Source organism: Megalopta genalis, chromosome 2, assembly GCF_051020955.1.
Source record: "Megalopta genalis isolate 19385.01 chromosome 2, iyMegGena1_principal, whole genome shotgun sequence".
In the NCBI taxonomy this organism is placed as follows: Eukaryota; Metazoa; Arthropoda; class Insecta; order Hymenoptera; family Halictidae; genus Megalopta; species Megalopta genalis.
The window spans coordinates 30079899-30101811 of NC_135014.1; the positions used below are offsets into that span (position 1 = coordinate 30079899).

The 21913-nt window shown below is 38.3% G+C and overlaps 4 protein-coding genes, 1 long non-coding RNA gene and 1 pseudogene across 8 annotated transcripts; 4 read left to right on the forward strand and 2 right to left on the reverse strand.

Moving 5' to 3' along the window:
* Nucleotides 1-4201: 4201 nt before the first annotated feature.
* RfC3 (replication factor C subunit RfC3) lies at nt 4202-5989 on the reverse strand. The gene is made up of 8 exons (XM_033486620.2): nt 5731-5989; nt 5581-5645; nt 5372-5499; nt 5138-5300; nt 4912-5071; nt 4640-4851; nt 4489-4566; nt 4202-4423 (listed from the first exon to the last, which is right to left on the reverse strand). Exons 1-8 carry the CDS (start codon nt 5766-5768, stop codon nt 4278-4280), a joined length of 990 nt encoding a protein of 329 aa, XP_033342511.2. The 5' UTR covers nt 5769-5989; the 3' UTR covers nt 4202-4277.
* Nucleotides 5990-6143: 154 nt separating this feature from the next.
* Nucleotides 6144-7722, forward strand: LOC117229805 (26S proteasome non-ATPase regulatory subunit 6 pseudogene; annotated as a pseudogene).
* A 588-nt stretch (nt 7723-8310) lies between these two features.
* heix (UbiA prenyltransferase domain-containing heix) lies at nt 8311-12272 on the forward strand. 2 transcript variants are annotated; one of them, XM_033486618.2, is made up of 3 exons: nt 8311-8634; nt 8750-9244; nt 9677-12272. In XM_033486618.2, the coding sequence occupies exon 3, from the start codon at nt 9690-9692 to the stop codon at nt 10686-10688; it is 999 nt and encodes a 332-aa protein (XP_033342509.1). In that variant the 5' UTR covers nt 8311-8634; nt 8750-9244; nt 9677-9689; the 3' UTR covers nt 10689-12272. The 2 variants fall into 2 exon arrangements, with proteins under 2 accessions (XP_033342509.1, XP_033342510.1); XM_033486619.2 differs by lacking the exons at nt 8311-8634; nt 8750-9244 and adding an exon at nt 9267-9592.
* Nucleotides 12273-12419: 147 nt separating this feature from the next.
* Nucleotides 12420-13602, forward strand: LOC117229808 (uncharacterized). Its single transcript, XM_033486621.2, has 4 exons — nt 12420-12710; nt 12800-12926; nt 13002-13152; nt 13240-13602. The coding sequence occupies exons 1-4, from the start codon at nt 12603-12605 to the stop codon at nt 13424-13426; spliced, it is 573 nt and encodes a 190-aa protein (XP_033342512.2). The 5' UTR covers nt 12420-12602; the 3' UTR covers nt 13427-13602.
* Nucleotides 13603-14659: 1057 nt separating this feature from the next.
* On the reverse strand, nt 14660-20563 carry Ube4B (Ubiquitination factor E4B). Of its 3 annotated transcripts, none has more exons than XM_033487080.2 (8): nt 20087-20563; nt 19078-19368; nt 18597-19001; nt 17146-18512; nt 16925-17072; nt 16161-16847; nt 15768-16089; nt 14660-15400 (listed from the first exon to the last, which is right to left on the reverse strand). In XM_033487080.2, exons 1-8 carry the CDS (start codon nt 20108-20110, stop codon nt 15336-15338), a joined length of 3309 nt encoding a protein of 1102 aa, XP_033342971.1. In that variant the 5' UTR covers nt 20111-20563; the 3' UTR covers nt 14660-15335. The 3 variants fall into 3 exon arrangements, with proteins under 3 accessions (XP_033342971.1, XP_033342973.1, XP_076375192.1); XM_033487082.2 differs by lacking the exon at nt 20087-20563 and adding an exon at nt 19827-20003; XM_076519077.1 differs by having other exon boundaries at nt 15329-15594.
* A 349-nt stretch (nt 20564-20912) lies between these two features.
* Nucleotides 20913-21819, forward strand: LOC143258848 (uncharacterized). The gene is made up of 2 exons (XR_013032751.1): nt 20913-21647; nt 21759-21819. It is a non-coding gene; the product is annotated as an uncharacterized LOC143258848 (long non-coding RNA).
* The last annotated feature ends 94 nt before the right edge of the window (nt 21820-21913 follow it).

Here is a 21913-nt window from a genome sequence, read left to right on the forward strand (position 1 = left end):
ATACTAATTGAATTAGTTATTTCGAAGCGGAAAGTTAAGGGCACGTCTGCGAGCCAAGTTTTCAAGCTGAAATAACTCGGCGAATCGACGTGCTACCACCCCGGCAATGCTCTTCTCTCTCTCTCTCTCTCTCCCCCCCTCTCCCTCTCGCTCTCCTACCGCCGCCCTCGTCCTGGAAACTTCTTATTAACCCGAAAGTTTCGTTTGATATCGAGCATGAGTATTATTTAATTATCAATTCGGGGTCCCTCCCGGTCGGCAGCACGGTTCGTCGCCAGACTCGATACAGGTTCCCATGGACTTATACGTGCAATCGCGATCCTGAACTGACGGAACCAATGTTTATAATGCTGCGTTTCCTTACGTTGAAATGGACAGCGACGATAAAGATTGTCCCGCGGGGCCATTAAGCCACGCCCTCGTCGCGCGTGCCACGCCTACTTTGCTACACAGACTCTTCGAACCACCAAACCGGACGAAATGAAAGACTCCAGTTTCTTCGTCTTACAATTGCGGTAGAACCTCGTGGTTTCAGACTAAACGGTGTGACATGAATGTTCGCGTAATAGAATAGTTGCTCAGTTTTCCATATGGGTTGCCTTAGATCGTGCTGATCCAACACACTTTCCAGAATTCCGGCATCGAAGAGCCAGGTAATTTTGTGAATAATTACTGGACGCATCTATCTGCGGGCAAATAAAAGTCATGTAATATCTTGATAAATGTGGTCCGAGTTTTTGATTATTATTATTAATTTCCTAGGCTGATCTGCTATAATTTCCTAACGTTATTAAGCCTCGGACAACGTAAGAACGTTGAAGAAAAATAATTCGTGTCATACAAACTTCGCTTTGTGATCTAAATTCGATTCAATGAAACGCTCAGTTGCGTGAAACGTTCGAGGTTGTTCGCGTGGCGATCTAAAAGTAATTAAAACGAAACGAACTGTCCCGCGAGTTTTTTTCCAAGTTCGTCGAAAGATGATACACCTCGGTCGATCTCGAAATAAGGAAGGAAGCTATTACCGTCGCATGTCGAGGTCTGCTGGAAGCCGTCCGAAGTCGATTACGCGGGGGAGGAGGAAGTCGAACGACGCGTTTCCGGAATCAGCGTCCGCTGACAAATTAAATATAGCGCGGACAGGTCGAACGCGATCGATCTTTCTTTTTTCCAGCCGAATTTACATGCCCATTGTCGACGCATTACATTTACAGTCCGCTTGTTTTCCTGGCGAGCGGGTGCTCGTCGATAAATCGATCGGTGGCCGCCGCGCCGCGCCGCGCCGGTTATGCTTTTCACGAAAAGTATTCCCGTTAAAATATTTGCGCGGCCGTGCTTTACGCGTCCATGCGAAAAATACAAATTATTATGGCCGATCGAAACTCTTTTTTTTCCCCTCCCCACTGTTTGCCCGACGGCCACCCCCGATCGCGGTCACGCGACGAATATAAAGGAAATTCATACAATTGTAACGAGGCTTTCGCCGCCGCGTCCGTTTAAGTCTTCGTCCCGAAAAGTTCCATTAAAAGCGTATGAATTATTCAGCCCGGTTGAACGTTAATTAGAAAATATTTTTGTGCCGGATGACAGAGACGCGAGCGCGCGCGCGAACCTCCGCGGATCGCAGGGACACGCGATCTCGCTCCGGAAGTGTATATCACCGGCCATTAATATTTCGCAAGCAGCGCAACGGTGTCTATCTAATTTCAGCTCATTTTAATCGGCGCGACCCTTCTCGCATTGGTAATCGATTTCTATCTCGCCCCGGCGGAATATTAATAAACTTGGAAACTTTGCTTAAACGAATGTTTCATGCATATTTGAAGCTATCGATCGCCCGCCGGAAAAATGAATTCGTCGTCGTCGTCGTCGTCGTCGTGGACGCGCGAAGCTGAGAACCTCCGGGCCGCAATAAAACAAACAATATATTAATGTTTAGCTTCCGATTCGGAAAAAACGACAGCCGACGAAACGTTGTTGCTCGAGATCGCAGCGATTCGCGAACGCCGACGCGACGGATAGAACCGGGCGCGAGCAGCGTTTCTCGCCCTCTAAGCCGATTGATTCGAATAATAATCGCGGGTAGAACGCAACCGATCTAAGACTTGGATTCCAAGTGGCGGGGGATTAGGCGAAATAAGGGGATCGTGGATCACGAGGAGTTTGCACTCGCAAGTTCCGTTCAAGTGCGAGAGATCACGTGACGACGAGAGCGCAAGAAAAGGAGAGGCACCTAATGGCATGCCGGGCGAAAGCTAGGTCATTCCACTTGCCGGGATTGGATATAGACTCGCAGTGATACTGCACGACGATCACGAAGACGCGGCGGTGCAACACGCCTAAGCAAACTGCGAGCTGCAGGCTGCAGGGCTGCGACATTAGCGGACCGTTCGCGAGGCGACGCGAGACGCGCGTCGAAAACCGTAATGGTTTTACCGGGATTTAATGCCAATATCCGACCATTAAAATCTCTCATTGCAATCCATCTCGTTGACCCTCATTAATATCTCGCACACACCGTCGTTAATGTTAATCGATTCGTTCGCGCCACCTCGAATTTCGCGAGGGACGGATGATTCTCCCCGACGAACACCGGACACTCGCGCACGATGCACGCCGAATTTTCCGCGGCGATTGCATCAAGAACTTTCCGATTCGTTTCAGCAGCGTGAATCCGAGCTTACGGTCCGTAATTCACGTTGGTGCGTTTTTGCGGAACCGGGACCGGCGGCACCGTGTTTAGACGGGGGGGTGTCGCGAAACGCTCCGTCCAACGGGGGAAAACAATTAAAACGCGATAAAACATTTTATTAGGCTGGCCGTTAATAATCGTAAAACTGCTCGCCGAAGGGACGGCGACGTTAACTGGGAACACGCTTTATTCTCCGGTAAGCTGAAATCGGAATGATTCCACGAAAATTAAAGGCGCAAGGTGGGGCCAATATGCCTCGATCCGAACGGAAAGCCCCGTGAAAATGGCGGTTCTATTTTTATTTCATGAATTATCACAGTTTCTCAGAACCGAGGAACTGTGATTAGACGCGACATCGGGCGATTCCCGATCAAAGGCGACTTCCGAGAACACGTTGAACAACGCGGATACTAAGAACAAGAAGAAACGCACGGATAACGTAACTGTAGAATCGTATAGATTGCGGCAGATTATCGCCGGCTAAAACAGGTCGGTCGCGCGTTGCATCGATCGTGTCTATATTTCTTAAATTATTTACGAGGCGAGCGAAATAAAATGTAGTCCGGGAGCAGTTTATTATATTTTTCACGACCTATTCGTTTCGTATTTTCACCAATAAACGTCGCCTGTAGTCGTTAATTATAAGGAAATTGATGAGGCTCGATTTAGGAGTCCGATACCTAGTGCTCGCGCGTCAGTGGTTCTCGTTTCAGAAGTCGAGGGACGTGTCCCTCGTTTTTTGGGGGATACGTTAAGAGATGATTATTATGCGCGATAAAACTATGTCAGATTTCTCTCGATAAAAGTGCAGCTTAACGCTGAATCTATCATGTCGGTAAAACTGGCCGATTTCAAATTTTTGATTCTGAAATTTCGTTGAAATTACAGAAACTTTCTCTTTTTCTTTCAAGCATACGTTGCGATGAAAATAGCGACAAGTCTAAATAAATGAAGTGTCGTCATAAAGCGATACACTCGCGCTTTAATGCTTAGTTAATTTCAGTAAAAAGAAAACCTGGAGATCTAGAAACTGCGATGATCACCACCGCTGCCCACGGAAAATAGTGGCATCGCGTGTTACGTTTGTGGATGTTTTCGTCGAGTGATCGCGTGCTGATTGGCCAGTATTTGTCGGACCACTGTCAGACGCTGTTCCACTTGTACGATCAAATACAGACACGATGATATTGCAGCTACCGGGGAAACTTATCGTCCCGGGGATGAGTTTTCTATAACTCGGTTGCGGACGTGAGAGATGATCAACGAAACTGCGAGTCAGAATTTATGACAGTTCCGAGTCCGCTGTGACTCGACTGATTTGTGACCGGGACTTTGACAACTCATTTTTGGAGATCGGCCGCCTTGATAGGACTCACGAGAGAACGTAATTTATTACTGAATAGCATAGACGAAAGAAAGGCGGCGGGAAATGAGAGCGGGAGTGGCGTCGCGTGATGCGTAGTTTCCTAGACATAATCGGTCGTGACAATTGGAAAAAGACAGACCAACTTCTTTCTCACTTTCTCTCTTTTTATTGGAATTGGTAACAAAATATAGTACTTGAAATTACCTTAATGAAAAAACCTCACGAGACCTCGATATCGCGGGCTTTTTGAAACGCTGAAACGAGGGCGTTAAGTTGCACCGCCTCGCTGCAACCAATGGCAACCCTCTTTTCTATTTCTGCCAGTTTAATCACCAGATCGATAAGTATCTCGTCCGGAAATTCAACTGAAACGAAATAATTAAAAGCGTAGTGTAACTGCGTCGAATATCACCTTAAATCAGCTACATACTTTTGTTCACAAACAGATGGAGTTCTGTTAATATGTCTTGCAACGCGAGTCCCTTCTTCAGCTTTATGTCTTGTATTTCTGTGCAACAACGAATTAAGGAATATTTCACCTACTGAATAACAAATAGCGATCATAATACACATAAGGATACTGCCATAACAGAGTTCGTATGACTCGTTTAACAACCAGTTCACGATGTTCTTTATGTCGATAGGAAGAGGATGGCCGACGCAAGTATAAACAGTCTCTTCCGTGACTGAACCAAAAGCGAGCCACGTGCTCTGGAGAACGTTCAACACTTTTCTCATGTCGCCTCCGCTTAAAGTGATCAGTGCCTTTTTACCATCTTCGCTGACTTCCAAGCTGCAAGCATTCGTGTTTGTATAACGCATGAAAGAGCGTGTACACAAATAATCGACTCACTTCTCTTCCTTGATAATGTCGTCTAGCCTAGGTAAAATTTGACTTTCCGACAGTGGGCCAAATCTGAATTTCGTGCACCGTGACTGAAGAGCCGGGATAATTTTGCTGAGATAGTTGCATATGATGCAAAACCTTACATTGTCTGTGTACTTCTCAATGACTGTAATACAATACTTCATTTAAACATATTCTTTCACTTTTAAAAGTTGCAACGAACAACGCTTACTTCTCCTAAGGGCATTTTGCGCATCGTTAGTCATAGCATCCGCCTCGTCCAGGATAATCAATTTAAAACCAGACCTATACATCGTGCCCGTACTAGCGAAACTAAGAATTTGGCCTCTAACTATTCCTATACCTCTGTCATCCGAAGCATTCATCTCTAATACCTGTAGATAAAATGTAGTAACAACGGATCGCTGTATGATAGAAAGAAAATTGGAAAATAATCAAATCATACCATCGAATTGAATTGTCCTGCTGTGTATAATTTTCGAGCACAAGCAAGTATCGTACTGGTCTTGCCTGTACCGGGTGGGCCGTAAAACAGAAGATGAGGAAGTTGGTCATCGTCGATGAATTTATTAACTACGACAGAAGAAAGATATTATTTAATAACATATACAGTTACTTGATTATATAAAATCTGAAAACAAATAAAATACGAACTAGTTTTAATGATTTCTTCGTGAGATATGAGATCGTCCAACTTTTTCGGACGATACTTCTCAACCCTGCAGTAACAAAAACGAATTACCGATTTAATTGTTTTTACGAATGTTATTAACAAACGATCACAAAACGAAAAGAAATATTCACCAGGGTAAATTCATGATAGTTCCTGTTTTATGTGTCATGGTTTGCAGTTAAAGTTCTCACTGTACACTTTGTTATAAACACACTGCGAGGTTAGCGGCAACACGTTTGGCGGTATTTCGTTAACTGACACGACAGAAATGGCGCCCAACGCGCGGTGTCATTATTTCGAACTAACCTTTACGATTGGTGGCCATAGGTCGAAATGCATCTCGGGACTTTTCGTTGGAATTCAAAATGTACTCGATTCTTAATTGAAATTCTAAAAATAGCCGATTAACGATGCTATCTTCACAACATTCTCACATAAATTAAGATTAATCCTTTCACACGCACCAGGATCAACAATCTAGTGTACGATAAAGGATACATTTAAGAAGTACAAAACATTCTACAGTAACTCAAAAGTTGTCAAAAAGTATACAGAACATCATGAGCAATTCTGATTTGTGTCACAAAACTCCTGATTACATACTCCTCGCGAAAACTCGGTTCAAGTTAACCTTAAAGGAGCACCAAGTTGACGAACAATTGAAAAATGATTTCCTCGAGGCGGTGTTGCGCAAAAATATGAGCAATTATTACCAGGACGTATGCAAGGAATTGAATTGGAACCTGAACGAGGAACTGCTCGAACAGATGAAACATGCGAACGAAATTGCATGGAAGGAACTTGAGTCTAACGAAAGCTCGGCTTTGGATGATTCAGCGAAGACGAACTGGCGGGAGAAGTTGAACTTTTTATGCGAGATCGGTGATCTCGATCGCGCCACGAACATAGTCACCGTAGTATTCGAGGATCAGACGAATTCGTCAAGCGTCAGGATCGAGGCTGCGTTTTGTTTGTTCAGGTTGGCGTACGTCAGAAATAATTGTCGTTCGATGGGAAAAATCATCGGCGATATAACAGACCTGATGGAATCGGTCTGCAGGTCCGGCAGCGACTGGTGTTGTCGTAACAAATTGAAAGCGTACGAGGCTGTCTACTGTCTGGCAACTAGAAATTTTCCTCGTGCCTGCATGCTTCTGCTAGAATGTACCCCCACTTTCGAATCCTACGAGCTACTGTCTTTTAAGGAGGTCGTCGAATACACGGTGCTGTCCGGATTGATCTCGTTACCGCGATCCGATCTTGACCGTCAGGTCAACAATAATGGATTACTGCAACAGGCTTTGCTCACCGAGTCTCTCAGATACAGGGACTATTTCCTCTCCTTCTACGATTGCCGCTACAAAGAGTTCTTCAAGAATCTAGCGTGGATAGAAACCGAACTGAAGGCCAACCCTCTGCTGCATCCTCATTACCGCTACTATGTGAGAGAGATGCGTGTGAAAGCTTACTCACAATTGTTACAGGCATACAGGACAATCAATTTGGACAGGATGGCGACGGAATTTGGGGTAACCGAAGAGTACGTCGAGCAAGAAGTCGCGCGTTTCATCGCGAACGGTAAACTGCATTGCAAAATCGACAAAATGGCGGGAACGATTGTTACTGTTAGCACCGCTGGCTGCGACAGAGGTAAGGCACCTGACGCCACCTGCGATCGTGGACTAAGTTACCAGAACACGATCAAAAAGGGAGACGGTCTGCTTAACCGATTGAAGAAACTTGGACAAGTTATCGACTTTTGAAGTTATCAATTTTTGTGTATATTTCTGGAAATTTCCTTCGTAAAAAATTGTTGAGATAATAGAGTAACTATTTAACATCACGGATTCAAATCTGAGTTCAAAGTACATTATGCTCGAACCCGGGAGGGGAGATTTGGTACTAATTGTGTAATAGCTTGAACATTTTGCCGTAGGTGGCGATGCGAGGTATTTTTACATAAAATTATAATTGAAAATGTGGATAATAATTACTTATTAATAATGTGAAATATTGCGTTAAGAGACTATTAAAACTAGGAGTACTCTGTATCGCAAAAATTCTGGTCAGTTTCTTAGCTATAATTTACAATCAATAATACAAAATAACTTATTTAATTTTAATTAATTATTTAATTATTAATTTAATTATTTAATTTTAACACTACATGCTTATATGTATAGCAATGTTTTGTAACACCGATTGATAGTGTCCGAAAAAGGAATGTGAAAAGGATTTGCGCTATGAATTAATATATAACTAAAAGATGCTCGGTTTGCTACTTACCAGAAGAATGACAGATTGAATTTGATTAATCCAGCACACTGTATTTCGAAGGAGGGATGTCGATTTTTTTCCCAAACAATCGATTCGAATCGTTGTGTAATGAATCGACTCGTGAAAAGATCAATTCTTGCGAGATCGATTCATTATAAACAAAGACTTCCGAAAGCTGATACCATAATATAGAATGATCAATAATAAGTTTGGCTAGCATTCCTAGCCGTTGTTGAATACATAATCTAATTATCTTTGGTTACGTGTTCAAACTTGTATTATAATATAATATGTAGTGCTGCGGAAACTGTGAATCGATGTACAATATCTCGTTGAAACTCGATCGTCGAATCGTTTCAAGATTTAAAAGTCGATTTGAAAGATCGAAAATCGTAAATAAAAATATCGATCTTTGAAAAATCGATGTTTTATCGGCATCCCTATTTCAAAGACATCAACTGGCTACACAGATTTTGGTAATTGATTTAAATCAGAGTTTCTAGTTAAAGTTCTTTGAAAAATATCTTTACAAAAATGTGATAAACGACCGTACTGTCATCTATAGAATCGTGAAAAATACCTGGTTTCGAAGTATCAAGAATGTACATAAAATGTATCAAAAAGTACATAATTAAAATGATTCGAACAAAAGACAAGTTCAGTTGCACGGATAACTGAAGTTCATAAACATGAAAATAAATTGTAGTTGAATCTTTGAATTATGAACATAATTCCGTATAGCGGAGAACGTATATCAGGTTAGTGTATGTGAGAGACAGAGATAGGGACTCGGGACAGAACAGAGAACATAGTAGACTTTAATTGTTTAATATCTTGAAAACAAAGTTAAAACTGGAATTTTTTCATTCTCAGTTTCCTTCTTCTATTGTCATGGAGAATCATTCCTTAAGTTTTTTCCCACCTGTTGCCAAACACCCTGTACACGAAAAGTTAAAGAGGCTTGATAAAATAATTAATAAGGATAAAAGAAACATTTACGTGTGCAGTGCAGAATCTTCCAAAGTCACGGAGTAAAGTCGAAAGAATGGATAAGTGATTAGAAGTTCACACAATTAATTAGGAAGATTTCATATTGAATTTCTTTTGACAAAGCAACGATCGCTGATAGTAGTATTAACCGTACGAAAAAGGAAAGAAATATTTCAGAGAGCGCCACGTGCAAATTAATGAAAACACGTCACCGTTACATTTAACGTATACAAGAAGAACATCCGAAATTCTTTTGCGAACACGAAGTTCAAATGGAAACTATATGAAAATTGTTCGTCCGAAAAAATTTCGAAGTTTTCATGATGATAGAAATTCTAACCTGAAATTCAAACTTTCTCTATTTTGAACGAGCAGTAGGTAAGTTCATTCTTGACGATACAGTATTTTCGTTACAATCAGAAATTTTCGGAGTTGTTTATCTCATGACATTAGTTCTTCTACATCGCTACATGTTATGGAAAATGTAAAAAAATTCGCGATCGAGAACGGTGTTATATACCTCTCGATTAAATGTATTAATTTCAATAATTTTTCGGACATATTTATATTGTCATCTTCATCGCATGGAATATTATTTTCAAGCGGCGCATCAATTATATATTACTGTTATTATGATGGAAAAATGTACATTGCAAATAGTTCTTTTCTATTACATAAGTTTGGATTCACATGTACTAAAACATAAGAAGCACATTCGATATTTAGGTTGTAAACAAAATCAAACTGAAAATGAAATTGTTACATCAAATAAATGGTACAATAATAATAAACTATGTGTTTCATTTACAGCATAGTATAAAGTATGATGTCCAATGGTGTTCGGGTTTCTACAAACGAAATTGAACGAAGATCGATGTCAAATAACACAAAGTGTTCATCAAAATCGTCATCAACATTGAATTCGCCATTGATGAAGTTATCTTCCTACTTTCTAGCTGTACGACCATGGTCATTAAGCGCTTCGTTAATGCCAACACTTTTGGGATCTGTACTTGCATACCGATTAATAGGATTGACAAACTTTAGTTGGATATCATTTGTTCTTACTTTATATACAGTGTTTTGCGTGCATGGAGCTGGTAACGTAGTAAATACTTTTTTCGATTACATAAAAGGAGTGGACAGTAGAAAAAGTGATGATAGAATATTAGTGGATCAAATTTTATCAAAAGATGAATTAGTTTCATTGGGTGCACTATTATATGCAATAGGATGTTTGGGTTTTGTTTTGTTAACCATTATATCTCCTGCAAAAATGGAGCATTTAGCTTTGGTGTACTTCGGTGGTTTATCCTTTTCATTTCTTTACACAGGAGGCATAGGGTTTAAATACATAGCGTTGGGTGATGTTCTTATTTTGGTCATATTTGGCCCTATATCAGTTCTTTTCGCGTTTATGGCTCAGACTGGTTATTTTGAATTAGGGACAATATATTATGCTATACCTCTTGCATTAAATACAGAGGCTATTCTACATAGTAATAACACTCGAGATTTGGAGAGTGATAAAAAGGCAGGAATAGTAACTTTAGCCATATTAATAGGTCACACTGTATCTCACGTTTTGTACGCTTTTTTATTATTCACACCGTACGTAACATTTGTCGTGCTTGCGCTAAGATATTCGGTTTGGTTTCTTCTACCAGTCGTTACTCTGCCGACTGCCTTTAAAATAGAAAAGCAATTTCGAAGTCCACATATGATTCAAAGCGTGCCTAAACAGACAGCTAAACTAAATATGTTTCTGGGCATTTTGTACGTTATCGCGTGCTTACTCGTTGATCCTCTTCCTTACGTGTAATGTACATATATCTTGTATCATTCTTCAAAAGAAAACTTCATAGTTCAAGCAACTACATAAGCAGCTGATTAACCAATCCAAGGCATAATTTTAAGTTTCAATTGTTCTCAAATGGATTGTTGTGGATCATCTAGTACGCGAATGTGAGACTGTTTAGATTTGTTTTTTCTAATCTATAAAAATCTAATTTATTTGCCTCTCTTGTGCAAGCATTAGTATGTACATTACAGAATTTGTTACTCAGTTAGTGTATTATACAATCAAATTTTTCTAATACAATACACATTTAGATACAACTTTTCACTAATGTGATGATCCTTCATATGTACAAAGTGCCTGCATTATTTAGGATTTGAATTTGTACTTGTATTTCTGATATGTGTAATAAGCATAATATTTTGCACCTAAAATAGGTGTGAACGTAAATGCGAATTTCAAACATATACTTATTTAAATATGTTTATATACAGGATGGTCTATACAATTGTTCCAAGTGATAACTCCATTATTAATGAATTTACAAAAAAGTGCCACAGGAAGGTAAATGCCTCAAAGAACACTACATCTGTAAGCCCTTAGATGTTTTTTAAGTGTATCATTGCACGTGCAATTGACAATTACATAATTTCTTTAAATGGAAATGCATATTTTTTATTGCACAGATCGATTCCTCTGTTCATTCTATGTAAAAAGTTATTAGGTTATCATGACAAAAAAATTATTAGTCTCGAGATATTTTCAAAACTCTGTTTATTGAAAAAAATACTCAAACGCTGCTCCATCACATTGTAAACATTTCTGTTAACGTTTTTTTTATTGTTTTAGCATTTTTTCGTAAATGCATTAATAACGGAGTTAAGACCTGAAACAATTGCATAGACTATCCTGTATGTGTGTATATATACATAGATATGTATGTATATACATATATAATTTATCTAATTGTTTAGAATTTTAAGTAGTATTATTCGTACGAAACTGTATGCATATCCTAAAATGTTTTGTAATCTTGAAAACATAACATACCTGAACACAAAGTTTTTACATTTTATAAGTTGATAAATTTACAAAATAAGACAATAAGTTTCGACGCTATTTATTCAATCAAGTACTGCTTCATTGTTCTATAATGCAGATGAAAAATCGATGCTGTGACAATTAGAAGAAGTTATTAATTTAGCTGTGTCTATGATAGCGAACTTGATGTATCGTGTACCGTTTTCTAAAAGATACAGTATGCAATTACATTGAAGGATATTATAGAAGAAAAAAAATAGTAAGGAAAGAAGAGATGGATTTCGATGCTGCTCGTGTTTTATTTACTGTGTATAAAAAGATGTATTTTATTTGTAAATGCAAAAACCACCTAAATTAAAATGTTCATAACACGATGGAAGTAATCTATACGAAATGTAATGTAATTATTTATGACTTTGATAAATGCAGATACTTTATTAATACCGATGATTTCTATCGTATATTTGGGTAGTATGTAGTCTCGATAAACGAAAAAAAGAAATAAGTATAGATGAAAAAGAAATGAGTTTTTATAGCTAATGATTTAATAAATGATTTTTTTATCAATATAGATTTTCAGTGTTATTTTCCATTCATATATTATGAAATATTTATTTAAAAAGAAAATTAAAAGATCTTTTACAATTTGATATGAAGTTAGGCGATATGCATATACGAAGTGTATTATCGATACATGTTACAAAATCGATTAATCGCATAACAAAACTTAAAAGTTTCGATTCTCGTTTGATTCGGAGTTTACTTCGTTTACTTTACTTTCAAACTACGACGCTTTTGAATTGACGTTCCCAAAAACAAGTGGTTATTTTAAAATATATCTTGTTGAAGATACGTTTTATATTTATATATTGTAAGATAGATTGAAAGAAAAGAGAAATGTACAGGTACTGTAAATTAGATGATCCAGTCGTAGTATGCCCTTATAATAAGTCTCATTTAATTGTCAAATCTCGTCTTCAAAAACACATTGTTAAATGCGAAAAGGTATGTGTATTCATCTAAATGAATCAATTGTCAAATTCAATATTATTATTATATTAATGATATATATATTTATTTAAATACTGTTGTAGAACTATCCTGAAGATTATAAAGTTATGTGTCCTTATGATGCAACTCATCGTTTGTCTCAAGAGGAATTAAAAGAACACATTATGACTTGTCCCACACGTAATGTACAGGAGTTTGAAATGTGTTCAGGTTAATCCTTTGTCAATACTTAATTTTGTATTTCTAATTAATCAATCACTAAGATCAAAATGTTTTATTTCACAGAAACAAAAAATCATGGGTACGTCAATTTTCCAATGCCTTCGGAGGTTACTAGTACAGTTGATGACACAGAAAATTGGGATTCAGATCCAGATACTTGTAACGTTGTTTTAGAAGATGACAGTGTTTCAAATAATGAGTTTAACTTACGGAGGTATATATAAATGCTTCTTTAAATTTTTTGAATATACTTTTAAATGTATACTTTTACTAATTTTTTATTTAATTTTTGAACCAATAGATATGTCAATGAAAAAGAAGATTTGAGACCACCTCGTGGCTTTTCTGTAGCCGATGAGGATTCAGCTAATGAAGATACTGAATCAATAATTAGTACATTGGGAATTGGAAGAGGCAAACTTATACAAAGAAAGATACAAATGAAACTACTTGAGAGGGGTAGAGGAATTTCTCTGACAAGAGATTGATGATGAGAATATTGATATTATGGAATATATAATGACATAGTTTTCTACTGAAATGTGTGTGAAAGTATATTAAATCATAGTGGAATATAAATCTATATTTATGATACCATGAGAATAGTTTAAAAAAAACCTGTATAATTTCAATAATACATTTTTATATCATTTACAATACGAAATCGATTATTATTATATTACATGCTAAGTATTAGTTACTTAAGTTTAATTTATTGAAAAACGTTTAGTTTCATAAATCTTTTAATTTGGGTAATTTACATTAATCGTAATATTTACAAACATGATTTGGAATATCTTCCAAAAGATGAGCTATTCATAGTTTCTTTAATAATACATAAAATGTTGTTACGAGTGTTAGTAGCATATATGAGAGAGAACTAAAATTATTTACAAATATGGGATATTGCAGTGACTGTTTAATTTTGTAATACTTAATGATAAATTTTATTGAATATCTCGCGCTTTCGTCTATTTTCCTGACAAATTAAACATTATCATTACACAATAAATCATAGTTAGAAATCTATTATGATCATGATTCGTAAAATAAGGACACAATAGGTAATATACATATTCTAGTTGTAAATAATAATTAAAAAATTTATAACGATGAAATATGACAATGTTTAATGTTGATTGAACAAGTTATCTGGTAATTTTATGTTTATGCTATACTGATATTTCATGCACAGTAACTCATCATACATTGTGAAATATTTGTTTTTTGTCTCCATATTTACAATTACGATGCAATATATTCTAATGTCTTCAAAATTGTAGCAGTAGTCAATGGTGTTTAATGACAAGTTTATGGGATGTAAATGATTTACAGTTAAAATTGAACGCGAAAGTATAATTTTGTAAATGCGTTGAGTTATTGAATATAATTGTATCTTTAAACTTTCGGTATACATTTTTCAAATTTTCGGAATGTTATAACTTTTTGTTTTACAAACGATATATATATATAATTTCAATACGCGTATTTAAATATTCAACAAATGCAAAAAGCTCAGAGAAAAAGACTCCTTTATAAGTCATGTAAACAATCAAACTTTTTCGAGAAACGAGCATTCGAATTGATCATATAAAAAAGAAAAATTTGATCAGATCCACGATTTAAGTTATTAGAAAAGTACTCTTTTACATAACAAAAAATACTTCAATGGATGGAACAGTTCCGAATGACATATTATTATATACATAGATGCATATGCGTATCTTTAATCATGAAATTTATTGAACGAATATGCATGATACATTTACCATGTACATCTTCAGAAAGGAATTCGTAATTGCTGTAAATGAATTTCCTCTTATTTCATCAAAACCATTTTCATACAAACCTGGCAAGCAAAATTTTCATATTGGACAATATCATCCCTTATTTGGATAAGTGTATCGAGGTCACAGCAAAATCTGAGAGAAACTTCAATTATTTCCTAATGTCTATGCTGTTTAACTTCGTACTTGTCAAAAATCGAATGCGGGATATGCTTTTTAACCGTTTTTTTTTTCACTCGCAGACACGTGCACCGATACAAATGAGCCGGTGTTAAGTTTTACGAATCAGATTTTAATTTCTCTGAGGGAAAGATGAGCCAACCCGGCCTCGGTTGACTATTATTTACAAATTCGTTTACAGATATTTGTTGGAGTAGCGATTGATGGCAGTTACCTAGCTGCAGTCTGTTTAACGTTTGTTTTTTTAATGTATAAAAACCGTAGATTTATTGAGCGCAATTATTTGCACAGTAGCGAGATCATTGCACTATATTCATTTACCACACGAGAATAATTCGTTCGTAGGCTGGTGGTACGTATTCTTTAGTAACAACGTCAGCTGATATCGTGATGTCTCTCTGCGAAGCAGACGTCACAATTCAATCATAATTTATATATTTGTCGACTTTTTCTTTTGTTGTTTCCATGTTGATATCCTTTCTTTTAACTCGTGCACTAAAAAATATTGAAGAGTTATAAATGCAAACGTTTTTTACCTCTAGAATAGAAGATATTCCCTCTGTTCCATGTCATAATATTTTTTACAGCAATAATAACAATATGAATTTCAACATCCTTTCAAAGACAATGTATGCTCAAACAAGTAATTGGGAGCACAGCCATCTATTTATCCAGCTAGTATCGACAATCTATTGTATTAGACAATTAAAAAGTTTTAAAAACTGCGTACAAATATGGGACAGAGGTGGTATTTTAAATTTTTTCTTGAGGGCACATGGTCGTTCTAATGACATGTAGCCAGTCGAATATAAAGTATTTCGGTCACGTTTATTTTTAACCCAATGAAATCCTTTGTACTCACTTGGCATAAGCATATCTTCGCTGAGAGGTTGTCTACTGAAGGGGTCTGTAGAACTATTCAGAAGGTGTCTGATGATCACTGCTTTATCCATAACTATACCAGACGGTAGTTTAACAGGTTCTTCCATGAGAGTATCCATGAGAGGATCTCGAAATTCTTCCGGTGCGTCACCATAGTCCTCGTCCCGAGCACGATTGTCTCTGGCAATTACTGCAGCCCGTTCAGCGAGAGCTATAAATCTTTCGATTTCTGTCGTGGTTTTAATCACCGACCTCTGCAATCTATTCGCTGCATCGGTAAACAACTCTTTACAGAATGAGCGCTGTAATTATAAGTATTTATTGTAGCAGAAAAGGTTCTATCATTTGCTATGGTAAAGAGCGATAAAGTTACCTCGTCGCTAGCCAAAGCAGCTGCAAAGTTGTCGCAGTCGAGATGCAAATATATGTCGACCAATTGACTAAGTAAAGCTCTGGGCTCCCATCCGTATTTCTGTGGATTTCGTACCTTCAGATTTTTACATTTGGGGCCGCACAATTGTTGTAAATTAAAGTTCAACATGGCACATAATCTTCCCACCAATTCCGGACGTAGAAACGGTTCAGTGATGTCCACCGTCAGATAATGAAACATGGCCACAGTTTCTTTGGCTAGAGTAAGATACGACCTTGCTTGTCTCTCGTCCGCCGTTAATTGTCTCATGCGCGAATGTTGCTGTTCGGGCGTCAGAGCCGCCCACGCTTTCTGATCAGACATTAGCTCTTGGATCTCGTGTATACGCTTTAACGATTCTAAACTTTCATCTAGTAAAAACGTGGTGTCGTTCATCAACATGTTAATGAATTTGACGAATTGCTTGCCGTTATTGCTCTCGTTGATGATCGATTCCCTGTGCACCGGACTGTCCCACATGGACTTCAAAATTAAACTAATGTGATAACGGATCGAGAATTTGTCGTAGAATTCGGAGCTAGAACCGGTTGTTTCAACGTCAGTATAGAATTTCATGAGGTACGATGCCAATAGCGTTTTCGATACAGGATGAGCCATCACTTGATCGTGCAGCGATTCGGTTCGCCCCTGAGACAATAAATTGTTTTAAGACAATTAGGTCGTTCGAAGTACGTAAACGAGCACCGCATATAGACGAGAATTACCTGAACACTGGGATTTATCACAAACAGCACTTCAATAATTTTTGCTATTAAATATGGATTCCGTATACAATGTGGAGTACATACTACGACAAGTAACCACGTAATGAGCGAATTATCCATGTTATTGGTTATTACGCCAGGACTAAATCTATAAAAGACATCGAATCATAGCAATTGCGTGGAACACAGACCAGCTGCTTATATTACAAAGCGATACTTACTGAAGGGTAAACAATAAAAATTCTGCAATGTCTTCAACGTACCACTCTGGTAGCGCTGTAAACGTTTGTGGAACCTCTTGTGATAGAGGAAGTTCGGGAAGCGGATTTCCCGGTGTGGTTTGCGTCAATAGACTCAACAGAACCTCCGCCACGGAAATATAAAAATGCAAGCACCTTCTCAATAAGACGGGATCGATTAATCCAGCGTCGGTGCACGATTTTGATTTACCCAACTGTTTTAATTGCTCCTTGTATCGTTTGATTAATTCTTTATTACGTCCAGCGAATGGCGTGTCTTTCCATTGCGGCTCGGTTGCCTGTAGGTCATCGAGCATCTTTTGCACATCACGTAGTGTTCTCAACTTCCTTTGATATTTCTGTAAAGCTGGTAACAATGCTATATGATGACAATGTAACGTGAGAAACCAACATTGTGTCGGGAATTTTGGTTCGACCCACTTGTGGGTTCTCTCTAAGTGTTTTAACCATTCGACCACTTCTTGGGACGAAAGCTTCAGCCTTGTATCGTTTTTTATCTCAACGAAACTCGACGGATGAAACGGATACAGAGTATCCACTGTGTCTAATTTAATCTTCACAGAAAGCATTTGCAGGACCGACAACAAGTTTAACATGAAACCGTCTCCGGCAAGGGAGAACTCCTCCGTTTGTATCTGTGCACGCTTCTCATTATGGCGCAATAATGTTGCTAAGTACGTTAGCATATTGTCACGGCAGTTGCTGTTCGCAAGGATCGCGTGGAGCATTTTATGGAGCGACGTCCTGGTGCTTTCCAACTCTTGCTGCAACGTTAAGTTCATAGACTTGTCAACAAATGGATTACCACTGAAAAACTTCTCGGCCACGTTCGGTTGGTCCTCGGCAAACACGGACACTGATAGGAACGGTCCCAAAAAAGATGTTATGGTCAGCTCTCTGCCAGCTGCCTGAGTCATGATGTCCGGTAAGAATTGAACTTGATGCGTGATCAAACGACAGATCGGACGTACATTGCTGGTCGGCCCGCAACGAATTTCTATCAGCTCCTCTAATGCTTCTATCGGTCTTCGGTGTGTGTTACCCACCAAGCTTGCCTGTTGCATGTACATGTACAAGCCTTGCAGCAGCGGAGTAAATATTTTATTGAACACTACAGGATTTGTGTGTGTCCTTGCTACTAGCTCATGTAAATAACCTCGCGGTAGACTTTGTGATAGCACTGGATACAAAAGGAGTGTCATGGACAAAGGATGCGACGTCGAAGACTGAGGAATGCCCACTAGGCCTTGTAGCACCAAAGTGGAGTACTGAACACATTGTGCTCTCAAAACAGCTAATACATCGGAGAGTGGCGGGATACTGGATTTCTGTTTGAAACGAAAATAACGTTACTTTATCGTGGATTGCTTTATCCTGGCTAAGTGATTCCATCATAAAAAAGTATATTGTACCTTTGGGTGATTTCGTTCCTCGACAGCAACTCTTGAATAACAATCTAATAAATAAGTGAGACTCTTAGGCTGAGACGATTTACAACAAATATCACAACGACAAAGTGTCCCGACTGGGCTTAATAAAGGACTCGTTTGACTATTAGGACTATCTTCCCTATCCGATGAGGTTTCCACATTGATTTCTTTTAAGGGATCCTCTCCTCGTGTAAACATACACAAAACCTCCATTAATGCCTGACTGATGATCTCTGTAGCATCAACAACTTTCTGTATGGATGTTTGTGATGTTGTTTGTGGAAGGAATATAGTGCCCTCTGCTGGCTCCTTCCATGATATGCATAATACCCGCGAGACCACAGAATGTATTTGCTCTATGGTTACCTCTGTGCTGGAACTGGTGGTCTAAATAACAAGTCAATGTCATAGTAATTGTAATTGTAAACGAGTCTCTGTTTCCACACTAAAGTACAATGCTTACACGTGATCTTGATTTTGTGTCTCTTCTGTCAGATTCTTCCACCTCCATATTCTCAATACCAGAATCCACATCCACTCCAGACACGCATTGTTTGTAAAAATTGTCTTCTACTTCCATTGCTACTTCTGGATTTTGAAACTGTTGTCGATTCGAAGGAGATATCATCTGTCCTGTAAATGCCTTTGATGGACCCGGGGTACTTGGGGAAACTGGACCAGTATTGTGATTAGATGTAGTGGCTGAGCTTATGTTATCCAAGCCTGCTAACCGGGCCATTCTCCTTCTCCTCATCTATAATCAAAGTATAGATGATACAACTTGCTCAAGAGGAATGCATTTGTTAATGAAAGAACTGTGTAATTTTTGGTACAATTCTATAATATTCGATATAATAAATATTATATAATGGATCCACTAGCAACATGAGTAACAAAATGAAAGGATTAGACTATACAATTGGAACAAAGCTCAACTATATTTGTAACAAAGACAAAGGCCACAAAGAATGACATAATAGCAGCAGGGTAATTTGTAACATTGAAAAGAAATTATTTTAAAAGTTACATCTACTGTATGTTATACGTGATATACCTCTGCACGATAGAAAATTATTAAACAAAAAATACTGCTGCAACCAAGGAGATGATGCATGCTCCAGTTAATAACAAAGAAAGAGAATACCTCCTGCTACTTGAAGCTAACATTGTAAATGAAAAATCGGCAATAATTTGTTACCGTTACATAATTACTTTAAGAACGGAGCATCGATAAAACGACTGTTAATTTACGGTTGAAGTCGTTACCCGTCAAACGAAATGTTTCTTTTTTTCCTCTTTTATTTTTCATTGTGTTGTCGTTCTCTTGACCGCGTTTTCGCGAATGGGTTTATCGCGTGGGTTACGACAACGACGGTGCGAAAGGGGGGACCAAAATCGAGGAACTGACTCGAACGACAACAACAAAACTCATTATCGAACAATGATTGAGGACGGTGTTACTTGGTACTCACTTCCTCCTGGCTCAACTCGCTCATGGCGATCTCTTGTTTTCCTTTTCAAACCGTCTAACCTCCGACACTGTCCGTAAATCGTGTCCTTTCACCGTGCCGCGGAAGTCCAGTGGAAAAAAAAGGAAAAAAACGGTGCTCGCCGTTTTCCGGAGAATACTGGACGAGATATGTCAAAAATTTGGACAGTCACTCCACATCTGTTTGCGTTTGGACGTGAAAGTAGCGATTCCACGCTGTTCTACGGACAATCGCTGCCAGGCTGCGTCGATTCTTCAAAACAGCTGAGCAACTGGAGCCGGAACGCTCCCTCGCATCAATGACGATAACTACACCATGATCAACTTACACGTGTGTCTAATGGTTGCATTCGATCAGGCGTCATACATACGATGAACGCTCTTTAACATCTCTTGGCTCGAGATACGCTCGAGAGTAGGGGAAGCTGTTTCGTTCTCGCTGATCTTCACTTTGATTGGCCGGCACTTGTCACTGTAACTTGCAGCAGTGCCGTCTCACGGTCGGACGCAAAGAAATAATTGTTAGAGAAAAGGAAAGAATACGACATGGACATGATATGAACGCCTGTAAGGCGATATGTACAGCCAAACAGTGGAATAAGATTCCGTGTGGACACTGGTCATGAGAAATTGTTCGATTTCGGTTCTTTCTTACCCGCTGGTTGATTTCTCTCTTTCTCAAAGGTCTGCGCACTGATGCATGCGCAGTAGGATAGTGGGGATAGAAAACGTGACCGGAAAAGATCGTCAATGATTGGACGTACTGGAGACAATGCTGTATTGTGTACTGTACGAAAAATCGAATATCGTGCAACTAAGATACAGGCAGATACAAGTGCTCTCTCACAGTAGAAATTATGCTGTTCATTATTTTGTGGCCGGGCAACTAGCGAAACAACATTTTCAAATGTTGCAGCTCGCAATCGTTACTGTTTTGTAATCAAAAGTGGAACACGCGATTTTGCAAATCATTTGCATAATTACATAATTGAATACCACCATATCGATACACACAATTTAATCAAATAGCACGAGTTGCAAAACGCTTCCTTGTACTTTCAGCGTGCATGCTTTCGACTCATACATTGAGATGTGTTACGTTATCGTTTTATGTTGTTGATGATAATGAAACACGTAGTGCGAAATGTTCGAGTGATAGGTTAAGATTGTAGAGAATTTTTTTCTGTTATCAATGTAGGTAAGATATACAATCTACCTTTATCAGGGTCAGTGATTCTGTTTTGATTGGTAGATAGAAGACCTTACAAATAGGATTGGATGATGACAATGGATTCCAAGGGCAGTCCATTGGCTTCATCCAATCCCATCACTTGCTAGCGCATTCCGGCCCCCTCTGCGCAGATACTCGGATGCCGATATCCCCTCGGAACAGATACCGAGTAGAATGCCTGACACCATTTTGTACATAATAATTCTTCTATCTAATTGGAAAGTTATTCACAATTGAGTTTCGCGAGAAGTACAATTTCGCTATTAATAACCGAGAATGAACGCAGGCGAAATCGTTGTTTTCTCAGACCTAGGTAAACTCAATCTTTTAATATTTTTTACATTGATTATCATTAACAGTTGTTTATTTTGATAACGTGTGCTTAATCATTCATTTTGAAGCATCTCATAAATCGATTTCGTAGCATAACAGCATAATATTTCACCAAAATATGTATCCAACATGTACAGATAAGTTTCCAAACATCTTTTTTTTTTCATTTCATCAGTAAGTATACGTCGGTATAAATTTGGTAAACATTACATACATTCCAGAGCCAGATATTCAATCTCTAATCGA

Excerpts from the sequence above, each read along its gene's own strand:
- heix (XM_033486618.2), top strand. The coding sequence starts at position 9,690 with ATGATGTCCAATGGTGTTCGGGTTTCTACAAACGAAATTGAACGAAGA.
- LOC117229808 (XM_033486621.2), top strand. The coding sequence starts at position 12,603 with ATGTACAGGTACTGTAAATTAGATGATCCAGTCGTAGTATGCCCTTAT. Across the intron at positions 12,711-12,799 it reads ACATTGTTAAATGCGAAAAG|AACTATCCTGAAGATTATAA; the intron begins GTATGTGTATTC and ends ATACTGTTGTAG. Across the intron at positions 12,927-13,001 it reads GGAGTTTGAAATGTGTTCAG|AAACAAAAAATCATGGGTAC; the intron begins GTTAATCCTTTG and ends TTTATTTCACAG.
- RfC3 (XM_033486620.2), bottom strand. The coding sequence starts at position 5,768 with ATGACACATAAAACAGGAACTATCATGAATTTACCCTG. Across the intron at positions 5,072-5,137 it reads GCAAAATGCCCTTAGGAGAA|TCATTGAGAAGTACACAGAC; the intron begins GTAAGCGTTGTT and ends ATTGTATTACAG. Across the intron at positions 4,424-4,488 it reads CCATCTGTTTGTGAACAAAA|TTGAATTTCCGGACGAGATA; the intron begins GTATGTAGCTGA and ends ATTTCGTTTCAG.
- Ube4B (XM_033487080.2), bottom strand. The coding sequence starts at position 20,110 with ATGAGCGAGTTGAGCCAGGAGGAA. Across the intron at positions 19,369-20,086 it reads GCGAGTTGAGCCAGGAGGAA|ATGAGGAGAAGGAGAATGGC; the intron begins GTGAGTACCAAG and ends CTTTGATTATAG. Across the intron at positions 16,848-16,924 it reads TGATAAATCCCAGTGTTCAG|GGGCGAACCGAATCGCTGCA; the intron begins GTAATTCTCGTC and ends TTATTGTCTCAG.